Raw genomic sequence first — 22,334 nt, forward strand, 5'->3', positions numbered from 1 at the left:
GGAAGTATTTATCATACGATATACATGTGTTTCAAGTTCAGAACAAATGGTTACAAACCAATGGAAGTATTTATCATACAATATACATGTGTTTCAAGTTCGGTCAAAACTGGGTACAAACCAATGGAAGTACTAATATCGAACGATATACATGTGTTTCAAGTCTGATCACAACTGGTTACAAACCAATGGAAGTACTAATATCGACCGATATACATGTGTTTCAAGTTCAGAACAAATGGTTACAAACCAATGGAAGTATTTATCATACGATATACATGTGTTTCAAGTTCAGAACAAATGGTTACAAACCAATGGAAGTATTTATCATACAATATACATGTGTTTCAAGTTCAGAACAAATGGTTACAAACCAATGGAAGTATTTATCATACAATATACATGTGTTTCAAGTTCGGTCACAACTGGTTACAAACCAATGGAAGTACTAATATCGAACGATATACATGTGTTTCAAGTGTGGTCACAACTGGTTACAAACCAATGGAAGTATTTATCGAACGATTTACATGTGTTTCAAGTCTGGTCACAACTGGGTACAAACCAAGGGAAGTACTAATATCGAAGGATATACATGTGTTTCAAGTTCGGTCACAACTGGGTACAAACCAATGGAAGTACTAATATCGAACGATATATATGTGTTTCAAGTCTGGTCACAACTGGGTACAAACCAATGGAAGTACTAATATCGAACGATATACATGTTTCAAGTTCGGTCACAACTGGTTACAAACCAATGGAAGTACTAATATCGAACGATATACATGTGTTTCAAGTCTGGTCACAACTGGGTACAAACCAATGGAAGTACTAATATCCACCGATATACATGTGTTTCAAGTTCGGTCACAACTGGTTACAAACCAATGGAAGTACTAATATCCACCGATATACATGTGTTTCAAGTTCGGACACAACTGGTTACAAACCAAGGGAAGTATTTATCCACCGATATACATGTGTTTCAAGTCTGGTCACAACTGGTTACAAACCAATGGAAGTACTAATATCCACCGATATACATGTGTTTCAAGTTTCGGTCACAACTGGTTACAAACCAAGGGAAGTATTTATCGAACGATATACATGTTTTTCAAGTCTGGTCACAACTGGGTACAAACCAATGGAAGTACTAATATCGAACGATATACATGTGTTTCAATTTCGGACACAACTGGGTACAAACCAATAGAAGTACTAATATCGAACGATATACATGTGTTTCAAGTTTGGTCACAACTGGGTACAAACCAATGGAAGTACTAATATCGACCGATATACATGTGTTTCAAGTTCGGTCACAACTGGTTACAAACCAAGGGAAGTATTTATCGACCGATATACATGTGTTTCAAGTTCGGACACAACTGGTTACAAACCAATGGAAGTATTTATCATACGATATACATGTGTTTCAAGTTAAGTCACAACTGGTTACAAACCAATGGAAGTACTAATATCGAACGATATACATGTGTTTCAAGTTCGGACACAACTGGTTACAAACCAATTGAAGTATTTATCGAACGATACACATGTGTTTCAAGTTCGGACACAACTGGTTACCAACCAATGGAAGTATTTATCATACGATATACATGTGTTTCAAGTTCGGTCACAACTGGTTACAAACCAATGGAAGTACTAATATCGAACGATGTACATGTGTTTCAAGTTCGGACACAACTGGTTACAAACCAATGGAAGTATTTATCATACGATATACATGTGTTTCAAGTTCAGAACAAATGGTTACAAACCAATGGAAGTATTTATCATACGATATAGATGTGTTTCAAGTTCGGTCACAACTGGTTACAAACCAATGGAAGTATTTATCATACGATATAGATGTGTTTCAAGTTCGGTCACAACTGGTTACAAACCAATGAAAGTACTAATATCGAACGATATACATGTGTTTCAAGTCTGGTCACAACTGGTTACCAACCAATGGAAGTATTTATCGACCGATATACGTGTAGGCGTTAAACGCTTTCACTAGTCACAGTCCTCGAACATATCTAACACACTTGGTCGACACACCGGGTCCAAAGACTTGGAAACTCTCTAGCCTAACCAACACTGGCACACAAAATCCAGCAGAAAATATCCTTAAAATACATGCTAAATCTATCTCATTATAACAAACATGATAACCTAAACAGAAAAAATGGTGTGACTGGGCAAATAAAAAAACAAAACTAATACAATTATCTTACCATACCGAACGCACGTGTGTGTACAGATTCCGGCAAGCCTGTCCCCTGAGCCAGACGCTAACTGAAGCTCGTGCGGCACGCACGAGCTTAAGTATCCCTTTCCAAAAACCCGGATGTAAAAACACCCGTATGAACCGAGGTACCTTCCTGTTCTGGTTGTGGCGAGTGTTAACTTCTGTTACAGTATTTTCGAAATATGTATATTGGTATTGACAATATGAACAATGTCAATATTGATCTTGAGGATATTACAAGAGATTTTGATGCATTTACTGCCGACATTTTGGATTCACCAATTACTCAAGATGAGGTGACAGATACTTAGGACAATCCCAAAATCTCACGGGTATGATACTATTATTGCCGATTTCCCTTAAGCATTTAAGTGATATCTTATCACTGCTTCTTTCTGTTTTATTTAATGGACTTTTGAGTGATGTGTTTTCCAAGAATTGTGGTCGATAGTATTGATGGTGCCATTACATAAGAAGGAAGATCGTAATTCTTCATGTAACAAAAGAGCTATAACAATTTTGAGTGTTTTCAGTAAAATTTATATTTCAGTTTTGAATGCCCCTTGCTGTTTTCATTGTTTGTTAATGATCCTGTTTATGAAGCCGAAAAGTCATGATTCCTGGCATCCAGTTGCATCCAGACTTTATTAATTTATTTTCACTTTTGTTTGCTGATGACGTTGTTCTATTATAAGACACAATTGGAGATTTACTAAGGGAAAGTCATAAATATGATCTTAACATAAGGCTAGAAAAAGCTTAAGTTGTGGTCTTTACGAACGGTGATATCATATTAGGCGTGAGAAATGGTATTGTGAGGGCACAATCATTGAATGTCTTTCATCTAACAAGCATTTGGGAATAATATTTTCCAGGAACTTTACCTGGAATAGGGGGCACGGGTGGCCCAGTCGTCTAAGGCACCGCGATTCGCTGTGCAGAGTTGCGTCCCTTGGGCACGCCAGAAACCTATGATTGTGGGTTCGAATCCCAGTTTGCCACAATTATGTTTCTAGGTTTGTCAGCACCATACCCGTGCTCGTGGGTTTCACCGAAGTGGTAAACATCTGATCTGCATCACTTCAGGCTTTCCTCCCACATTAAGCTGACACGCCGTGATATGAGTGGAATACTGTTAGAAGCGGCGTTAAACCAAACTCACTCACACCAACCTGGAATAAGCACTTTACGAATTCTTCTTTGCAATCTAGAAAAGGATTATTTGGTGTCTTATAATTAAAATATGTGTCGAAACTTAGACCCTTGCCAAACGATGCTTTCTTTAAAGTTTTAGAGAGTAAAGGGATGTCATTTTTATTGTATGGTGCTGAAATACGGGGACTAGATATTGACTCAGATTGCAAGTTTAGCAGAGTTATTGAAGGCGTTCATGTTCAGGCATGTAAATATGTTCTTGATGTGAAAAGGTCAACTTCAAATCATTATGTTCGTGGTGTGTGTGTGGGAGATACCCTTCATATATCTATGGCAATAAACGTTGTATACGATATTGACTCACGACTACCAACGAAACGCTATAACATGATATTGTTAGATATGAGTAATGGTAATAGCAATATGGCTTCAAAGCTAAGAGACCCGTGAAGATCCAGGGTAGACTAGGTTTTTAGCAACATATGCTTGTCATAAGAGGCGACTATTTCAATTGATAAATGCACCTTAAGCTAAATTTAGATGTAGTTCTCACCAACTTAAAATTGACCTAGCAGATATGCAAATGTTCCAAGAAACGAAAGTGTCTTGCCCCTAAGAGGCAATATTTTTTTACAGGCGCTTCTTTTTCTATCTAAGTCAATCAAGAATTATCTTTTCTTACCTTTTTTTTCATACTTCTGGAAAAAGCACGTGTTTGAAATCAGTGGTTTCTACGCCTACTAAAAGGTCTTATCACCATAACTCAAGTGCTGACATGTACAGTTTTTTTTACCCTTTTTATACTATGGGTTTATGACGATTAAAGAAATACCGTATTCGACGTAATAAGCGCCCCGCTCTAATAAGCGCCCACAGCGATATTTGCTGATATATTGGCAAATGAACAATCCCAATTAGCACCCCTTCTGATTGATCAATGTACACAAGACCTATTTATTCGTGTATAATACGCACTCTTGTATTATATGCACTCTTAATTATGGGCAATTAAATTCTGGAAAAAAATATCTGTCGTAAATAAACAGTCAGGCCGTCAGCATAAACCACGAAATTTATCTTTCAACTCTGTTTTTTCCACCAAAAAATATTCTAATAAGAGCCCCCTATTTCTAATTTTGAGAGCGCCCTGGGCGCTTATTACGTCGAATACGGTAAATACAAACATCTTTTCGAAGTCGTCATAGTAAAAAACCTTCATTGCCACTCTTGTATATAAGGCACAGCGCTCCGATGACCACGAGACGTACGATCCATTGATATATTATTCTTCCAAGAATTGTGCGTGAGTATTACACTATGGAATCACGTGAAGGATCTAGACGTTTAATGGAGCTAGGTTACAAACTATATCAAGAAAACGGGCAAAAATATGTCAACAAACTTTCCAAACTAGCAAGGCAAACAGAGAGTGCCTGTTCACACTCAACATATGATGATTTGGCACAGTTAACCAGTGTGCATGCAAATATTGACTGTCAATACGGGAAGTATGAGGAAACATATTTGGAATTCTTTGCATATTTAGGCGACACTTTTTTTATTTCTTGGTTTACGGATTTCAAACTAATTTCAAAAGTGAGGCAGGCCAATTGAAAAAAAAAAGCCTCTCATATTTTTTTTACCTGAATTTTTTCCTAAAAAGTTAGGTAGGTATGAACAAAAATATCCTGGCGTAATAAAAGTAAAATAACTCAATTTTTCAAGAACATTTTATTATATCCCTGGCACTCAGCTTGTGCAAGGATGGCAACATAACAATATTCATGTCATGGGTGGAAATGCATGAAAGACGCTGCTATTTTGGCAGCATGGGCAACGTTTAACTCTTTCAACACCAGCCAACCAGAAGATTACTGCTGTGACACCAAGTTCCCAGAGACTGTTGTGTGATAGATGAAACCAACATTTATCAAGGAATTATCTGCTGAAATTAACATCTTTGCTACTACATGTTTGGCCATACACTATTTGAAAGGTCTAATTAATCCTATTGTTTATAAATATGAAAGTTATGTGTATTTCATTATTTAAATAATTCATGAACAACTAAATAAAGTTTGTTTTAAATAAATAATAATGTAAGCTAAAACATTCATAACGTCCAAATTAAGCGCAAATCTAACGATTTTTTCGGCAAATATAAGAATTCATAAAATCAAATTACCTATTTCTTTTTAATTTTCATTTGTTTACATTGTTGGAACATTATTTTAAAAAGAATTACAAATAATATCTGTCATCACCCATTTCCCGATGAAAGTGGCTGTCCGCTCACTAACATGAGGAAATACCTCGGTTTTCAAAGCTTCGTATGAATAACACATACGTCCTGCCATGTCAGTATACATTAAAAAAACTTATATTGTTTCACCGACAAAATCTGCTACAAGGTCCGTGATTGGTCAAATTTAAGCACGTGACCTAAGGCAGCTAATCAAATTACAGCAACGATAATTTTCAGATTTTGGCGAAAGGTTTGGGTTAAATCATGTTATTCTGAACGTTTTAGCATGAAATCGCGATCTATATTAAAAATATGGAACTTTATGGATGCATAGAGCTAGGTTTCGAGCTGTGACAAAGATTTCTTATGCATATATTTTGGCATTAAGACATCGTGTCCGAGCCGAGAAATCGAGGCGACGAAAGCCGAGATGTCATTTGACTTACGATATGCGATCGCATGAAAAGTTGGAAATAATAACTAAGATGTCAGTTTGGCAACTTTTATAGATATATTTTTGATGATTTTATTACTTTGTAAATAAAGACGTTTCAGCGCGTGAAACGTCTCTATTTTGCTATTTGACATGTTCGATGAGGACCCGTTGTCGAAGTGTGTCCGAGAATTTTATTTTCAATAACATTGCGGGAAATAGTGTCAAGTGAATATATTTTTAATCTATAGATAAAAAAATGATAAAATCAAATGGAATACGTATTTCAGACATTGTGAAATGTGATAGATTTAATAAATGAATGATATGACAAGAAGGTTAATATAATTATAAACTATTTTGACGTGGCTTGGACGGTCTACCGTGCGGTGTGACTTGTGGCTTTGAACGGCCAACAGTGTTGAATTAGTTAAACTGGTCACCACTGTGCTTTGCGTTGACAAGCTTTGATGGTATTAGAGAAGGATCCCAGCAAGAAATATCAGAGTGACTTCCCTTTGCTTTACGCTCGACGAGGGAATGAAATCTTTTTTTTGTTTGAACTTTTGTCGAAAAGATCGGCGGTAATAAAAAAAAGGGTAATTTTCATTTTTTTTTTTTTTTAACATTTGGACTTTGAAAGAGCGGCGCATCCGTAAACCAAGAAATAAAAAAATTGTCGCCTTACAATGAACTGGCACTGAAGAAAGTTCACGTGTACAGGCTACACATCAAAACATTGCAGATTCACTCTTTAATAAGGTGCAGATGGCACTGAAAGACATTAATGCTAGAATTACTAGTTTGACAAACACTGACAAGATAGAATCAGCTTCTGTGCGAAGCAAAAGCCTTCATTCAAGTGCAAGTTCTATTCTCATGAGACAAAAAGCAAAGGCTGAAGCAGCCAAGATAAGACTGAAATTCGCCGAACAGGAAGCCAAGATGGAGAAACATCGAGCTGAACTGGAAGTGAATCTGAAACTTCTTACTTCACAGCGTGAAGTACATGAAGCCGAGGCAGAATTACAAGCTATGCAGGGAGTCTTGGATGCTGATAAGAAATCAAGGCGAGATGACCGTTCTTCCCAGACATCGGCGAAGCTCGAAGAAATTCATAAATTTGTGGAAAACCAGCAGACCTTTTTTGAGTTTGAAACTAAGATACTTGACCAGGTTGAAACCGTGTACAAGAACCAAGACATACCTGTGAATACAAGTACACCTCACAAAGCTGGGCAGAGTAATCGCAACACAGTTGATGACCTCAAGTCCTTCCATAACCATGGTGACAACTCCCATACTCAACCAAGCAAGTACATGCACCAGAGGCCTCGACAATTCAACATGGTACTGTTCCACCAAATAGTATGCTCAAACCTGCAGCTGAACCTTATGTTCCAGACATTACAGCTCCCCCTGCATTGGGACATGTGACAAATCAACTGGGTTTGTGTTCAGAACTCTCCAAATATTTGATGAGGAAAGACCTCCTCCTCTCTCAAGCTTTCTTTATGACACACAGTCAGCGCCAAATTCCACAAAGAAATTACATCCCTTGAATATCAACCCAAACTTCAAACTGTTGTCAAAGAAAACTGACATCGGAGAGAAAGACAACGTTAGGACCAGGTTACACTCTGTCCCTACCACAATAAGTCAGAGGGACATACTCCCAATTATTGTAAGGGGTCCCGACGTCAGTCTCTGAGTGAGAGAAAGGACTTTTTCGGTAAGCATAAAATATCCTTCAAGTGTTGTGAATCTACTCAGCACACTGCGAGTGAATGCAAGTGTAGCATTCGTGTTTCTTTTGTGGGAGTGTTCAGCATGCTACCGCCATGCACAGTAGCAGTGAGGGAGAAACCTCCGCTAAAGTTGCAGACAGCAGGACTTCGCTGAGGAAGCATGAAGCGGAGAGAAAGGTTACGACTCTGTCGGCGTCACATCAAGAAGAGAAGCCAATAACAATGTCAGCTTGCACACAGATATGTGATAATTTGGTTGGCGGCAAGTCATGTGCCAAGACTCTGCTATTCAAGGTATTTCCGAAAGAATGTCCAGAACAGTACTTATTCTCATATGCTTTCATCAATGATCAGAGCAACCGGTCACTTGCAAAAAGTGAATTCTTTGATAATTTTCATGAAGATGGAGATGAAGTTGAATACACACTCTCATCTTGTGCTGGTTGTGTGACAATGTCTGGCCGACGAGCATCAGGATATGTTATTCAAGCCTTAGACGGGTCCTCGTCATTACATTTACCTACCTTGATAGAGTGTAATGAGATCCCTACTCCAGAAACAGCTATTCATCATCCTCACTTAAGGGACATTGCTGAGTACATCCCACCTATTGATTCAGGTGCAGACATTCTGTTGCTCATAGGACGTGACCTGCTTGCAGCTCATCATGTACTTGATCAGCGCATTGGACTGCCTGATGCACCGTATGCCCAGAAGTTGCACCTTGGCTGGGCAATAATTGGGGAAGTCTGTCTCGGGCAGGTACACAAACCGGATGTGGTAATTGTTAACAAGACTCACATGCTCAGGGATGGTCGAACGACAATCATGGAGCCCTGTCCTAATAATTTTGAAGTCAAAGAGAGAAATGACTTTGGGGAGAGTGTCTTTCAGAAAACAAGACTTGACGAAACACAAACTTTGTCTATTGAAGACAAGCAATTCCTGAGGATTACGGATGCAGAATTCTCAAAGGATAGTGATGGCTGTTGGACTGCTCCACCACCATTTCAACAAGATCGTGCCAGGCTGCCATGCAACAAAGTCCATGCCATTCATCGAGCAAATCTATTGGACTCCAGCATGCGCAAAGATTCCACAAAGCGAGAACATATGACAACATTCATGGCGAAAGTCACAGACAAGGGACATGCAGAAATAGCCCCTCCATTGGAAAAGGATAAAGAATGTTGGTACTTGCCCTTGTTTGGTGTTTACAATGCCAAGAAACCAGGACAAATCAGGGGCATATTTGATTCATTTGCAATGGCGTCTCTCAGTTTCCTAATGACTGGTCCTGACCTCACAAACAATCTGTTGGGAATCCTTCTCAGGTTCCGAACAGAACCCTTTGCAGTGACGGCAGATGTGGAGCAAATGTTTTACTGCTTCAAGGGGAAGCCATCTTATTGTGACAACCTCAGATTCTTCTGGTACAGAAATAATGATCCTAGCCAAGACTTGATTGAGTACAGAATGACTGCTCAAGTGTTTGGGAATTCACCCTCTCCTGCAGTCGCTACCTATTGTCTCAGACGATCGGTGGAAAATGCTGATGTTGATGTGAAACGGTTTGTGGAGAACAACTTTTATGTTGACGACGGACAGCTGTCCGTCCCCACAGAGGAAAAAGCCATCGATCTGATTCAGAGAACCCAGAGTGCGCTCCAACATGGGGGTAACATAAGACTACACAAGATAGCCTCCAACAGTCGAACTGTGCTAGCTGCGTTTGATGCGGGGGACCTCGCCAAGGACATCAAGGACTTGGACTTCAACACAACCACTCCTCCACCTCAAAGAAGCCTTGGCCTATCCGGGGATATTAACAAAGACACTTTCACCTTCCAAGTCTGTGCCAAGAGGAAGCCCTTCACCAGGCAAGGGGTATTTTCTACCATAAACAGCCTCTACGACCCTGTGGGCTGTGGGTTTGTCATCAAAGGAAAACTGTTGCTTAGGGAACTAATGTCAACAACCTCTGGTTGGGATGACCCCCTTCCCTCTTCTTACTTATCTCAGTGGCAAAACTGGTGTGACTCCCTCAAGAATCTTGAAAATGTTGTCATCCCAAGACCTCAAGATGTACGACATCAATGGCACCAGTACGCTGAGTTTCTTGCTGGGCAAGTCCAGAGTAGCCTCACGTCATGGACATACCATACCTCGGTTAGAGCTGTGTGCTGCTGTTCTATCTGCAGAGATGGCAGACGTCCTACTCCAGCAGCTGGACATTCAGACAGAATGCCTGCATTTTTTCACAGACAGTCGGGTCGTATTGGGTTATATATGCAATGAGAAACGAAGATTCCATGTGTATGTCGCAAACAGGATTGACAGAATTCGCCAATCTTCACAACCAAAACAGTGGAACTATGTGCCATCGAACATGAATCCAGCTGATCAAGCAACGAGGTCTGTGACATCATTGTGCTACAGTGACAGCCTTTGGTTAAGAGGACCTGATGTCCTGAGCCGAGGTGATACATCTGATATGTGTGACTCACAACTTTTCTCGCTTGTCGACCCAGACAATGATAAAGAGGTTAGAGCCCAACTCAAGTCGACTAAAACCTCAGTCTCTACGGCTCCGCCGCAACAACTGGGCACTGATCGCTTTACGAGATTTTCGAGTTGGAAAAGACTTGTAAAGACAATCTCACATCTGAAACACTTTGCAAAATCTTTCGCCAAAACTAACAGTTCATGTGTAGGTTGGCACCAGTGTAAAGACTTCAGAAATGTAGAAGGATTTAAGGATGCAGAGGTCTTCATTGTCAAAGTAGTCCAAAGGGAAGCTTACTCTGAGGAGATCATGTGTCTGCAAAACCAGAAGCCACTTCCGAGGAAAAGCTCAATCTTGTCCCTCTCACCTGCTTTAGATGAACAAGGCGTTCTTAGGGTAGGAGGAAGACTGAAGAACAGCAAACTGACGGCTCATGAGATTAATCCAGGTATCATTCCCAAGGGAAACCATGTGGCAAAACTTCTTGTGCACCACTACCATGACAGGGTTAGACATCAAGGAAGACATCTGATGGAAGGTGCTCTGAAATCGGCAGGTTACTGGATTATTGGGGCAAAAAGACTGGTGTCATCTCTAATCAGCAAGTGTGTCACGTGCAATCGGCTCAGACGAAAACCAGAAACTCAAATGATGTCAGAACTTCTCGGAGAATACTTGATGCTATGCTCCTGAACACAAAACGGTAAACTCATGAAGTACTTTCGACCCTAATGGCTGAAGTGACGGCAATCATCAATGCTCGACCAATCACATCCATCTCGACTGACCCTGAACAGCCGATGATCTTAACACCTGCAATGTTATTGACTCAAAACACGGCACACCCCCCAAATTTTGATCTGTCTCTAGATGTCAAAAATATATGCAAGTCTCAGTGGATGTACGAGGGGTGTTCATTAAAGATTTCCTCTGACCCACTTCCGATGGACCTAGTGGAATGAAACTTGGCATAGGTATTAGTCTTTCTCCACATAGGAACCACCAAGAGTTACACACTTCTCACATCGTTTTATGCAACTATGGAGACCTCGCTTGTAAAAGCCCTCATTTTGCGTCTCAAACCAGGACTTGACTTCAGAAATCAGTGTTTCATCATCTGTGAAACGTTTTCCCTTCAAAGTGACTTCATGGTTGGAAAGAGGTGGAAGTCAGATGGTGCAAGGTCAGGAGAGTAAGGAGGATGTGGAAGGATTTCATAGCAATTGTCTAGCAGGAGACGGACACCCTTGGTCAACATCCCACCCCTCTTAAGCTTGATAGCGTCCCACAATTTCCGCAGCAGTGAAGCATAATAAGCTCCTGTAATTGTGGTACCCTTTGCCTGTTTTTTTGGCACATGTTCAAAAGATCCTTTGAGCAACTGACTCGTTCCTGCTTTTGGAAAGGTGTGAGCAGCCTGGGAATCCATCGTGCAGACACCTTATGCATGTTCAAATTGTCATGGATGATTTTTTCCACAGACCCTACACTGATCTTGACATCTTGTGCTAACTGGCGAACAGTTATACGTCGGTCTGCCCAAATGGCGGTCTCCACTTGATGGATAGTGTCCTCATCAATGGCTGAATGGGGGCGACTAGGAATAGCAGCTGTTTCCACGGATGTCTGACCACACTTGAACTGGCGATGCCAGTGTTTAACAACGTCATATGATGGGGCATCTTCCCCATAAGTTGCTTTCATTTCATCGAAAGTTTCTTTTGGTGTGAGACCTTTCAAACATAAAAACCTAATCACTGCTCGGTATTCTACTGGCTCCATTGTCACACCCTACTCGATCATAACACCTGTAAAAGTGGTAAGATTAATAGTTCGGTGCTGCAAATTCAGACATAACCCATAGATGCATGTTTAATTACACATGTGAAATTTCAACCAAATATGATAACCCTAAGTGGTTTAGGGGAAATCTTTAATGAACACCCCTCGTATGTCCAGACACTTGTAGAAGAGTTTTGGCGAAGATGGAGACTTGACTACTTGCAGAGTCTTCAAACCAGGTCAAAATGGAAGATTTCCCAGCTTAACCTGCAAGAAGGGGCTGTTGTTCTTGTGAAAGACAATTTTGCAAGGAATGAGTGGCCTCTTGGTGTTGTGGAAACAGTGTTTCCCAGACAAGATAACCTTGTCCACAAATTCGCGATTCGTGTGTACAAGAACGATAAGCGTGTGACTTACAACCGTCCAGTTGTGAACCTTGTTTTAAATCCACTTGTGTCTGCAAGATATGTGACATTTACAGCGACATTTCAATTATGTCTGATTTCCATGCGAAATCAGAAGGGGAGTGTCTTGCCCCTAAGAGGCAATATTTTACGGACGCTTCTCTTTCTATCTAAGTCAATTAAGAGTTATCTTTTCTTACCTTTTTTTTCATACTTCTGGAAAAAGCATGTGTTTGAAATCAGTGGTTTCTACGCCTACTAAAAGGTCTTATCACCATAACTCAAGTGCTGACATGTACAGGTTTTTTACCCTTTTTATACTGCGGGTTTATGACGATTAAAGAAATAAATACAAATATCTTTTCGAAGTCGTCATAGAAAGTGATAAATTTAATACCATAGAAATGTGGCTAAGAATATTAATATGTCAATGCAATTTAAGACAAAACTGCTGATGTAAATTTCAGTTACAATAATGGCTGCGCTAAACTACTTTAACTTAACCTTGCAGAAAAAACATCAGCAACAACAACAACGAGATGGGATAGCGTTTGGAACTAAGGATAATCAAGTTCAGGAACGATTGCTGCAAGAGGCAGAATTAACATTACAGAATGCAGGAAACTTAGCAAGAAGTTTTGAAATGAGTAAAGAAGAAAAGTGCCATATATACGTCCAGTTCGGAGATTTAAGAGACCCAGTCCTGGTAACCATGGCAACCACAATGCAAGGAACCAGCAACTATGATTTCACTGGTGTACATGTAAATTCACCTCCAGCATGCAGAGAAATGGGTATAACGGTTGAGAAATCTCCAGGTAATGGAGACATTCTGAATGAATTTGAAGATGTGTTCGAAGGAATTGGCTGTATTAAGGAGGCATACTGCATAGAAATTGAGAGTGGATTGATGCGCGAGGGCGAGAGCTGGGTTGATGTGTTTTACACAGGTCTCTGATAGCCTAATATTGGGCCAAAATAGGTACGTTTTTTTTACCAAATACTGCAAAAAGAAGCATCCATGGCAGAAACATCAACTCTTGCACAGTGTTTGAAGATATTACTACTCGCCAGCACTATGCTTAGCATATGGGTCCGTGGAGGCAAACAGGGAATCTAGACACGACTATAAACACTCACAACTGACAGCTACAGGTGCTGGTACTACAAGTGGATAGCAGTGTCATGAATACAAAGCTTAATACATTGGAGGACAAAATAGAAGATCTGGAGTCATTGAGTCGACGGAATATCTTACTATTCCACGGTTTAGATGGATGGAAAATCCGGCGAGATTTGGTCTCAATCCGAGGAGAAAGTCAGTTCATTCATCTTCGACAGACTGTACATGAGTGACGAGGAGGTAAACAGTGCTGTTATAGTGTCAGCTTACCGACCAAATCACAGGGAACACCTGTCACTGTAAACTGCATGCAATTAAGCGACAAGGGGGCCTACTTTTTGTGAATGCAAGGGAAGTGTATCAAGAACTGAAGATTTCACACAGAGAGTACGCGAGGACAGTCCTTCACTATCACCGTGGTTTCAACCAACTCTAGACAAAATGAGTCAAAACAGACTTATCCTTGAAGAAGCCACGTTTGTGTACGAGCTGGACAGGAACGGTATCTTCCAGACAACAGTTAAACATTCAGATTTCCCTAAATCAGGGCCCACAGGTCGAAATTATCATGAGACGGCCCCTCTAACACTCTGTCATTTCCCCTACCACAGAACGTGCAGTGCATGCGTGCTTGCGCTGTGCCTTCCACGGTTTGTCCCCCCTACGTGTCATGTACACATTTCTATACAAAATTACATGATCGTTTCTTAAAGAACTTCATCCGTCATGGGTCTTAAAATAAACAAAATTCAGATTTTGTTGGGTACAGTGTATTCATGGTCATGTACCATATTGATGTTTCACGCACTTTTCTGGATTTCGAGTTATTTTGCAATTCATCGTTCTCATTTGGAGTCAAACAGACTGTAGTGAAATATTTTCAGGTTGTTTCAAAGAACCAAGTCTGAGTCTGAGACTGACATCGGACAATATGTTTTCAGTAACGCAGGTCAAATGTCTGACAGGTTATTTATTATGCATATTGTTTTCAGACACTATTGAGTTTTCATGATTTTCATTTTAGAGTTGCTGAGCAAGTGATAATGCAGATGTCAATCATGTCTACAGTCTTATTAATATTAGGCACTGAGCATAGGGGAAATATCCAAAGTAAACATATGACCTGTTTAATGTATGCACTGGCTTAACCAAGTCTCCGTAGAACCATAGTGAGATGTATGATTGATGTTTCAAGTATTGATTTCTTTTTAATAAGATATAAATGTGAATGCCCGTCTGTACTTTATACAACAATGTGCTGATGTTCTCAGAATTCATTCCAGAAGGTAATGTACATTTCTATTCAATGCTTTAACTGAATATATTTTAGAAAATGACCATCTATAATCAAAACTTTTGGGTTTGCATCACACACTTAGTGTTGGTAATATGGACTGATTATATCATATCTAATCAATTTGTCGTGCACATATAATTAGCTAAGGGTGAACGTGTGCATAAATGTTATTGTTTTGTTGGCTGTTTTAGATGAAAACATGCATGTTATGTAGAGTACTTACGTGTGACAACCAGGACGTGTTCACAGCTTGTCGCCCCTGTACAGTAGTACTTGCCAGCATCAGTTGTTGTAACACCGTAGAGAGTAAACCTCACCACCATGGCAGCAGTCGATCTGATAACTCCCATGATCTTCACTCTTGACAAGTAGGTGCTATCCCAGATGCAGATGTCAGTAGACTTAACACGCAGTAGTTCTCCACCGCCAGGAGTCTTGACATTGAACCAACCTTCAGACAGAGGCATCTTCCAGGTGACTGTGGCATTGTCTCCTTCCTGCACCACAGTGTAGTCTGTGTAACTCTCTGTCCAAGCTGTAACATGTGCATTGTACATCAGTTGCAACACTGGATGTAAAAATGTTGCGAAAAACTATCAATGCGTAGTTGCTACCTGCTTTGAAAATATAAACACTGCTTAAAAACTGCATCTAAAACCTGGGCCGCGTTCCTCAAATCAATCTTAGCACTAAGGTGATCGTAAGTCCCATACCTTAACATAGGCTTACGATTATCATAACGCTAAGATCGCTTTGAGGAACGAGGCCCTGCCAAACTACACAAACATCTGGTGATTATTCAAGAACTAATGGTAGATACATTCCTGCTTGCAGACCTATTAGCATACACGATAACTTGAAGTTATTAAGATGAATGAAAAGTTTTATTTGTTTCAAGTATTAGATGTATACTGAACAGGTGCTGCTTTTGCGCATCGAGCGCCGTCCCAGAACCAATTATTCCCGCTCGTGCTCGCGATTGTGCACCGAGAATTGCCCATACATAAGTTCTTATTGATTCATTAACTCTTACAACTCTTGGGTTAGTAAAATTATTTTCTGTTTTATCATATAGAAATTGATTCCAAGCATTTCCAGGTGGTTGCTCAACCTTTTGGACGGTGAAAGCAACACACCCTTAAAGTTTATACGATCGTCTCTCCACTCGTTACTTGAGAGAGCAAAGCTCGGAAGCAGCCGTCCTCTTTTCAGTAAATCATCGCTGACTTCTTTAACAGAGTGTGCACCAGCGTACCGAATACCTAGACCATGGTTAAGTCCTTTAATACGCCAATCTTTACTCATAGAAACATTAAATTTCTGACAAATACGTTCAAATGCCCACCTATTGTACAGATTATTTGATGCATTCAATGCTCGATCCTGCACTAATTTCTTTAAGAATACGTCTAATCTGATAGTACACGTGAAATGATAAAACAGACTTATTTAGTTCAAATCCTGGGCATAAAGAGATACACCACATCCTGTTGTGCCACACCATATGGCAAAGTTTAACTGGTTCTGCCAAAATTGCATTGGATTGTGAAACCAATCGTGCACCATTTTATCGCTAGTGGCTGTGACCCTATATTTTTCAAAGATATCAGGGAATTCAACAACAAAATTTGCACCAGAGGCACTTACTAAAATCGACTGATCAGTGATGTAACTTGATTTCATATTTAAGTTATGATATAGTATCATTGTATATTTAATATGTATGTCACACTCCCGGGAATAACAAATGGTCAGTCTATTCAACTGCTTCATACTATCGATAACTCGGCTGGTCAACTTGAAGTCGCCCTGTGCGATGTAATGTATTACCCGCGGTGGACCATATAAATGATGTGAGAGAAAATAATAAGTTTTTAATAGGTGAAATAGGTAATGATCACACTTGCATTGTTATACCTGATGGGTATTACAGCGTATGCTCACTCATTGATGAAATTTTTAAGCCTAATGGAATTAGTCTCACACAAAATGAGTCGAATGGGATGCAGAAATTAAGCGCTGGAGAAAAGGAAGTATTTCTTGCCAAGATCTTAGCAGAAACACTAGGATTTGAAGGTGAAACGTGAATAATACCACCCAACGATATAGTGCATGGAATTAAATTACCCGATTTAGTTCCCTATAAAGAGTTGTGCATCCCTCTTGATCAGATCAGTACAACGGATAATATTCAACTCGAAAGTCCTTCTACTCTGCTGAAAACTATTCCAGTCAAAGAAGAAAAATATAATAGTGGTAGAACAGAATCTTTCTCATCATTACAATATAAAAAATTAAAGCGGGGTATTATTTCAGACCTCAAAATTTCTGTATTAGATGTAAAACATCAACCTGTACATGTAGGATACTTGAGTGTAACACTATTATAAATAATGGTTGATTCATCAGGCCCTGGAACACTCAGACAATGTAATACAATTGCGCTTTCTGATCTTGGAGACACAGAAGGATTCGGTAAACCCGGTACCAATACGCTTTACACTTACAAGATAATGTATACAAGCGGAAAGAAGTTGCATTCACATGTAATCTAGGAGATTTAAGCGATGTTGACGTTAGTAGACTCATTACACTTCATACAATCTTACTCGCAACGATGATTATAAATCGACTATGATTGAAGCAAAAATCGAGTGGCTACTGAATATCGTCATTAACCAACCTTATGTGATGATGGGTAAGGCACATAATTTAACTAAGATAATAAATTGTGGGATTGTTCTCGGGGCTTATATCCCATCAAAATGAAAAAGTGTGTTAGTCTCTCCCCTGCCAGAAAACCCAGGTCAAATGTTATTTAGTCGTCCGGCAGTAAAATATGTTAGTTTAAATTTGGTAACTGAATTCAATGATATTAAAGATAACTTGAGTGCTATACCTAATCTTTCTACATTTATTATTGAAGTCTTGCTTGGAGATGCACCGGGAGATGCCTTCGAAAGATTACCAGGTCTATCAATTAAATGGCTCAAGAAACACCAACGTCAACGTTGTAGTATTATTTATGTAGGAGCATCACCCATTGCAACCCTTGAGGGGGTCCAAATTATTAAAAGGGATAGCATTTCTCTTACCAAGATATTTATGCCATACAATATACATTTAATAAGGCTGATGTATACTCTCAAAACATTGAAGCAAGACCAATTAAAGACTATTACAGTGTCCAACCCAGGCCGCGCAATTGCACGATTGCGCGATTACGCAATTCACGCTAAAAAAAATCAAATCGCCCCTCATAAAAAAAATTCTTGTACAGTCACTTACTTTATCACCTGTTTATCCCTACCTTTAGATTCAATACGCAATTGCGATTGCGCAATTCACGCTAAAAAAAATCAAATCGCCCCTCATAAAAAAAATTCTTGTACAGTCACTTACTTTATCAGCTGTTTATCCCTACCTTTAGATTCAATACTCACCAGTGTTGGCTGAAGAGCACGTTTTTGCGTCTTGGACGCACAAAAATAAGTTTGAACGCACCTGCGTAACATGTGTGGGTCTCGTGGACGCAGTGACTGGGGCGTTATTAATTTCATACCGATTTGACACTGTTATCGTGATTCAAAGACGTACGTCTTTACGTTAAAGTTTGTTGCCAAACAAGACAGCGAAGCATGTTGATTAACACTTCCGTTTGCTATACCAAACCAGTTTCATTATTCTCTCCCTTTTTATGACAAATACCCAAACCGGTTTCTTGACCTATATCTATTTTCGGTTTTGCATATATTAATGTTCGGTATGGTCCGTAGCTTTGCTTCAGCCAATCAGGTGCCCCATATTAAGCAGGTCGGATACAGTCGTAATTCATTTAGCTTGATGATTGGTCGAAAATATCCCGACCGTGTGTCAAACTAAAAATATTCACATCAAGGGTATACTTCAGAACGTGGTAACAGGCCCGCGAAATCGAGCGACCGTGAATATCATAAAGAATAAATGTGAAAACTTGAATGTGAGTTTTGTTTTTATTTAGCCGACTCTAGATATTTAGTTATTCTACAACAGACTTTACGTGTTATTGTTTCAAAAGGTTTGTCACTGTATGTGAATATATGATCAATATCTACGTAAGTTTGTCATTTTACCTTGTTCTGTGAAACACGTCATATCCTTATAAGGAAGTTTACTACGATACGATAGTAAAGTTTTGACAGCTACAGCGATGACCAGCCATCGTATACAGGCAAGTTTAGTGACTTGGTTTGGCAAAAATGACAGTCATATACCGATACAAATTGACAAATCTGGATCAAATGACACACATAAGGAACCTGTACCAAAGAAGGCAAAAGTGGAAAAACGTTTCCAAAGTGACTGGCTAACGAAATACAACTGGTTACGTTTTGACAGTTCACTTGGAATGATTTGTGATGTTTGTGTTTGTGACACCAAAACCAACGCATTCACTGTTGGCTGCCATAATTATAGGCATTCCACACTGGTCAGGCACATGAAAGCTGATGACCACAAATCTGCTGTTCAGGCTACATGTCTAAGACAGGAGATGTCCACAGTTGTCTCAAAAGTGCTGAGTGACAAAGAATATGCAGTTCGATCTGCAATGTTGAACATATATTGGCTTGCTAAGGAACAAATTGCCTCATCCAAATGTTCTGCATTGATGGAATTATGCATGCTGCATGGTTTGTCATTTCCAAAAACATTAGGTGGTGATTCAGACTCGATGAAATACACATCTCACTGTGCAGTTGACGACATGCAATATGCCATTGCTGATTCCCTTCGCGACTCAGTAACCAACAAGATCAGTGCCAGTCCTTGTTTGTCCATATTGATTGATGAAAGCACAGACATATCAGTTACAAAGAAGCTCCTGATATACACGAAATCACTCACTTCATCCTTTGATGTTGAAACCAATTTTCTTGCAAATGTGCAAATTCCTGATGGCAAGGCTAATACTCTCCTAGGGGCTGTTAAGAAAACTTTACTTGATCGTGGTATTCCGATGTCCAAAATCATAGCTGTGGGGTCAGATGGGGCTGCTGTTATGACTGGACGGAACAATGGTTTTGTGGCACTGCTCAACAAGGAGTCAGCTGTACCTGTTGTGGGTGTCCACTGTATTGCTCACCGCCTTGCTCTAGTCACCAGCCAGGCTGCTGAAAAAGTTCCTTACCTGAAGAAATTTCAAGGCACTCTATCGGACGTATTTTATTTCTTCAAGAAATCTTCTGTCAGACGGGAGCGTCTTTATGCATTAGAGGAGGTACTTGAATTCGACAATGTTACTTACAAAGAGATTCACAATGTCCGATGGTTCTCAATCTACAGTGCTTTGGAGGCTGTATTTAGGTAAGTTACATTTTCTAAAATATACTCTCCAGTTTCGAGCTAAAAATAAGTAATAAAAATTAATATATATTCTTGAAGTTCTTACAAAATCTTAATCTATACAATAGAATTACATAAAGAATATTGATCTATAATTTATGTTTCAGAACTTGGAAGCCCTTGGCTCTGTTCCTAGAGAGTGAGCGTGTTGAAACCAACAACAGTACTGCGAAAGGCATCTTGCAACGCATTTCCTCATACAAGTTCCTCCTTGTCCTTCACCTTCTGGTGGACATCATCCCCACAATGACCAGGCTAAGCCTCCAGTTTCAGAAGGATGACATAGATCTTGCTGCACTAAGGCCATCCATTGATGCTGTTATACAGGTGTCATAAAGTTATATGTTTGCATTCAATTTAAACCAAACAATATCTTAAGCAAAATTATCTTCAAATTTGAAACAATCAATAGGCTCTGACTAGGGATCCATTTACTTAATAAAAAAGTAAAGCTCATGGTTGATAATATATTTTAAAGTCTAATTTTGAATGTTATTCTGTTCTAGCGACTGCAGTATTTGAAGGAAGACAATGGTCCTGCACTGGTCCAGTTTGAAAGTCAGTGTCCTAGGGGAAGCCGCGAGTTTGATGGTGTCCCAATATCATCAGAGGCTGGCATTGAGAAGCAATTCTCAAATATTAGAGCTGCTTTCCTTCAAAATCTCATGAGCGAGCTTGAGTGCAGATTCCCAGCTGTGGCTACTGATGTTGTGACATGCATGTCAGTACTGTCACTAAGGGGACTGTCTTTCTTGTCAGAAGGTAATACAACTGTAAAATGTGTCATCCTGGTGAAAACAGGCAAGGTTTCAATAAACTACAATACATTCACAAGATATTTGCAAAAAAAACCACAAACTATTTTAGACGAGATTCATTTTAAGCAAATTAAATATTTTTCAGTCTGCTCTTTTAAGAAAAAGCAGCCATTTCAGATTTTGAAGATACAAACATCTCACAACTCTGTAACTGGTCTCATTTTGGGGTACGCATTATACATGGGTGCGCATTATACTCAAGAAAATACGGTAATATTTATGAAAGTTTGATTTGTTGTTGCAGATGCTAGAAAACACTGGGGAACGGAGCAGCTTCAAAATATCATTGACTTCTACAGTCTTGGTGATAAGGCCTTTGTAGATGCTGAGGAGACCTTGAGAGAATGGTCAATGTGCAAGGATATGGTGCATCAGCAACATTATCCATGTACTAGCATCTGTCAGTTATGGCAGATACTGACTTCAAGACACCCTGACACATTCCCTAACCTGTGCAAAATTGCACAAGTGGCTGTCCTTTTGCCCCTCCAAACAGCAACTGTTGAGAGGGGCTTCAGTGTACAAAACCTGATAAAGAGGTCCCACAGAAACCGTCTGTCATCACAGCGGCTGGACACTCTGATGCAGCTGGCTCTGGGGCCTCCTGTAAGGGAAGTATCTCTTGCACCAGCCGTCACGAAATGGAGAAGGGACAAAAAGAGAAAGTTGTTCTGCTGATGGTTTTACGGCGGTGACCTGTTGGAAATACCAGGACTACAGTTACTGTTAACAGTTGTATTTAGTTGTTAATAACTCATTCTTTGTTGAGTCATGAGTGCAGGATGTGCCTTGATGTATAAGCCCTTCTGTCACTTGGCCTGTTTGTTCATGTTTTGCAGGTGCGAAAAGAGTTCTGAATTTTCACAACCATTGGGTTCTGTTGTTTGTTGTATAATAATGGACCCCTCCATTTTTTCTGGGACCCCTAATTTTATGATGAAGGGGTCCAAGTGACCCCAAGAAAATTTAAGCCAGAGCAGACACTGACTCACTAAATCTTTAATCAATTAATGAAGAAAGACAGTTCAAAGCAAATATTGTAAACAACTGTCGAAGACCGATCGATAACAACCGGAAGTTCGAACACAAGTGACGTCCCTTCGGTTGCTGAATAAATTATCGATAGGATTGGCATAGGAAACGAAATTTGATTTACTTAAGTAGAAAACGTATCAAAACTT

General features: G+C 39.7%; 2 protein-coding genes across 2 annotated transcripts; both read left to right on the top strand.

Moving 5' to 3' along the window:
• Positions 1-19,142: 19,142 nt before the first annotated feature.
• LOC125372031 (zinc finger protein 862-like) lies at positions 19,143-20,300 on the top strand. The gene has a single exon (XM_048380902.1). It carries the CDS (start codon positions 19,143-19,145, stop codon positions 20,298-20,300), a length of 1,158 nt encoding a protein of 385 aa, XP_048236859.1.
• Positions 20,301-20,366: 66 nt separating this feature from the next.
• LOC124111963 lies at positions 20,367-22,133 on the top strand. Its single transcript, XM_046471888.2, has 3 exons — positions 20,367-20,662; positions 20,842-21,097; positions 21,398-22,133. Exons 1-3 carry the CDS (start codon positions 20,582-20,584, stop codon positions 21,829-21,831), a joined length of 771 nt encoding a protein of 256 aa, XP_046327844.2. The 5' UTR covers positions 20,367-20,581; the 3' UTR covers positions 21,832-22,133.
• The last annotated feature ends 201 nt before the right edge of the window (positions 22,134-22,334 follow it).

The sequence above is a fragment of the Haliotis rufescens genome, unplaced genomic scaffold, assembly GCF_023055435.1.
Source record: "Haliotis rufescens isolate VD_foot unplaced genomic scaffold, xgHalRufe1.0.p SCAF_34, whole genome shotgun sequence".
In the NCBI taxonomy this organism is placed as follows: domain Eukaryota; kingdom Metazoa; phylum Mollusca; class Gastropoda; order Lepetellida; family Haliotidae; genus Haliotis; species Haliotis rufescens.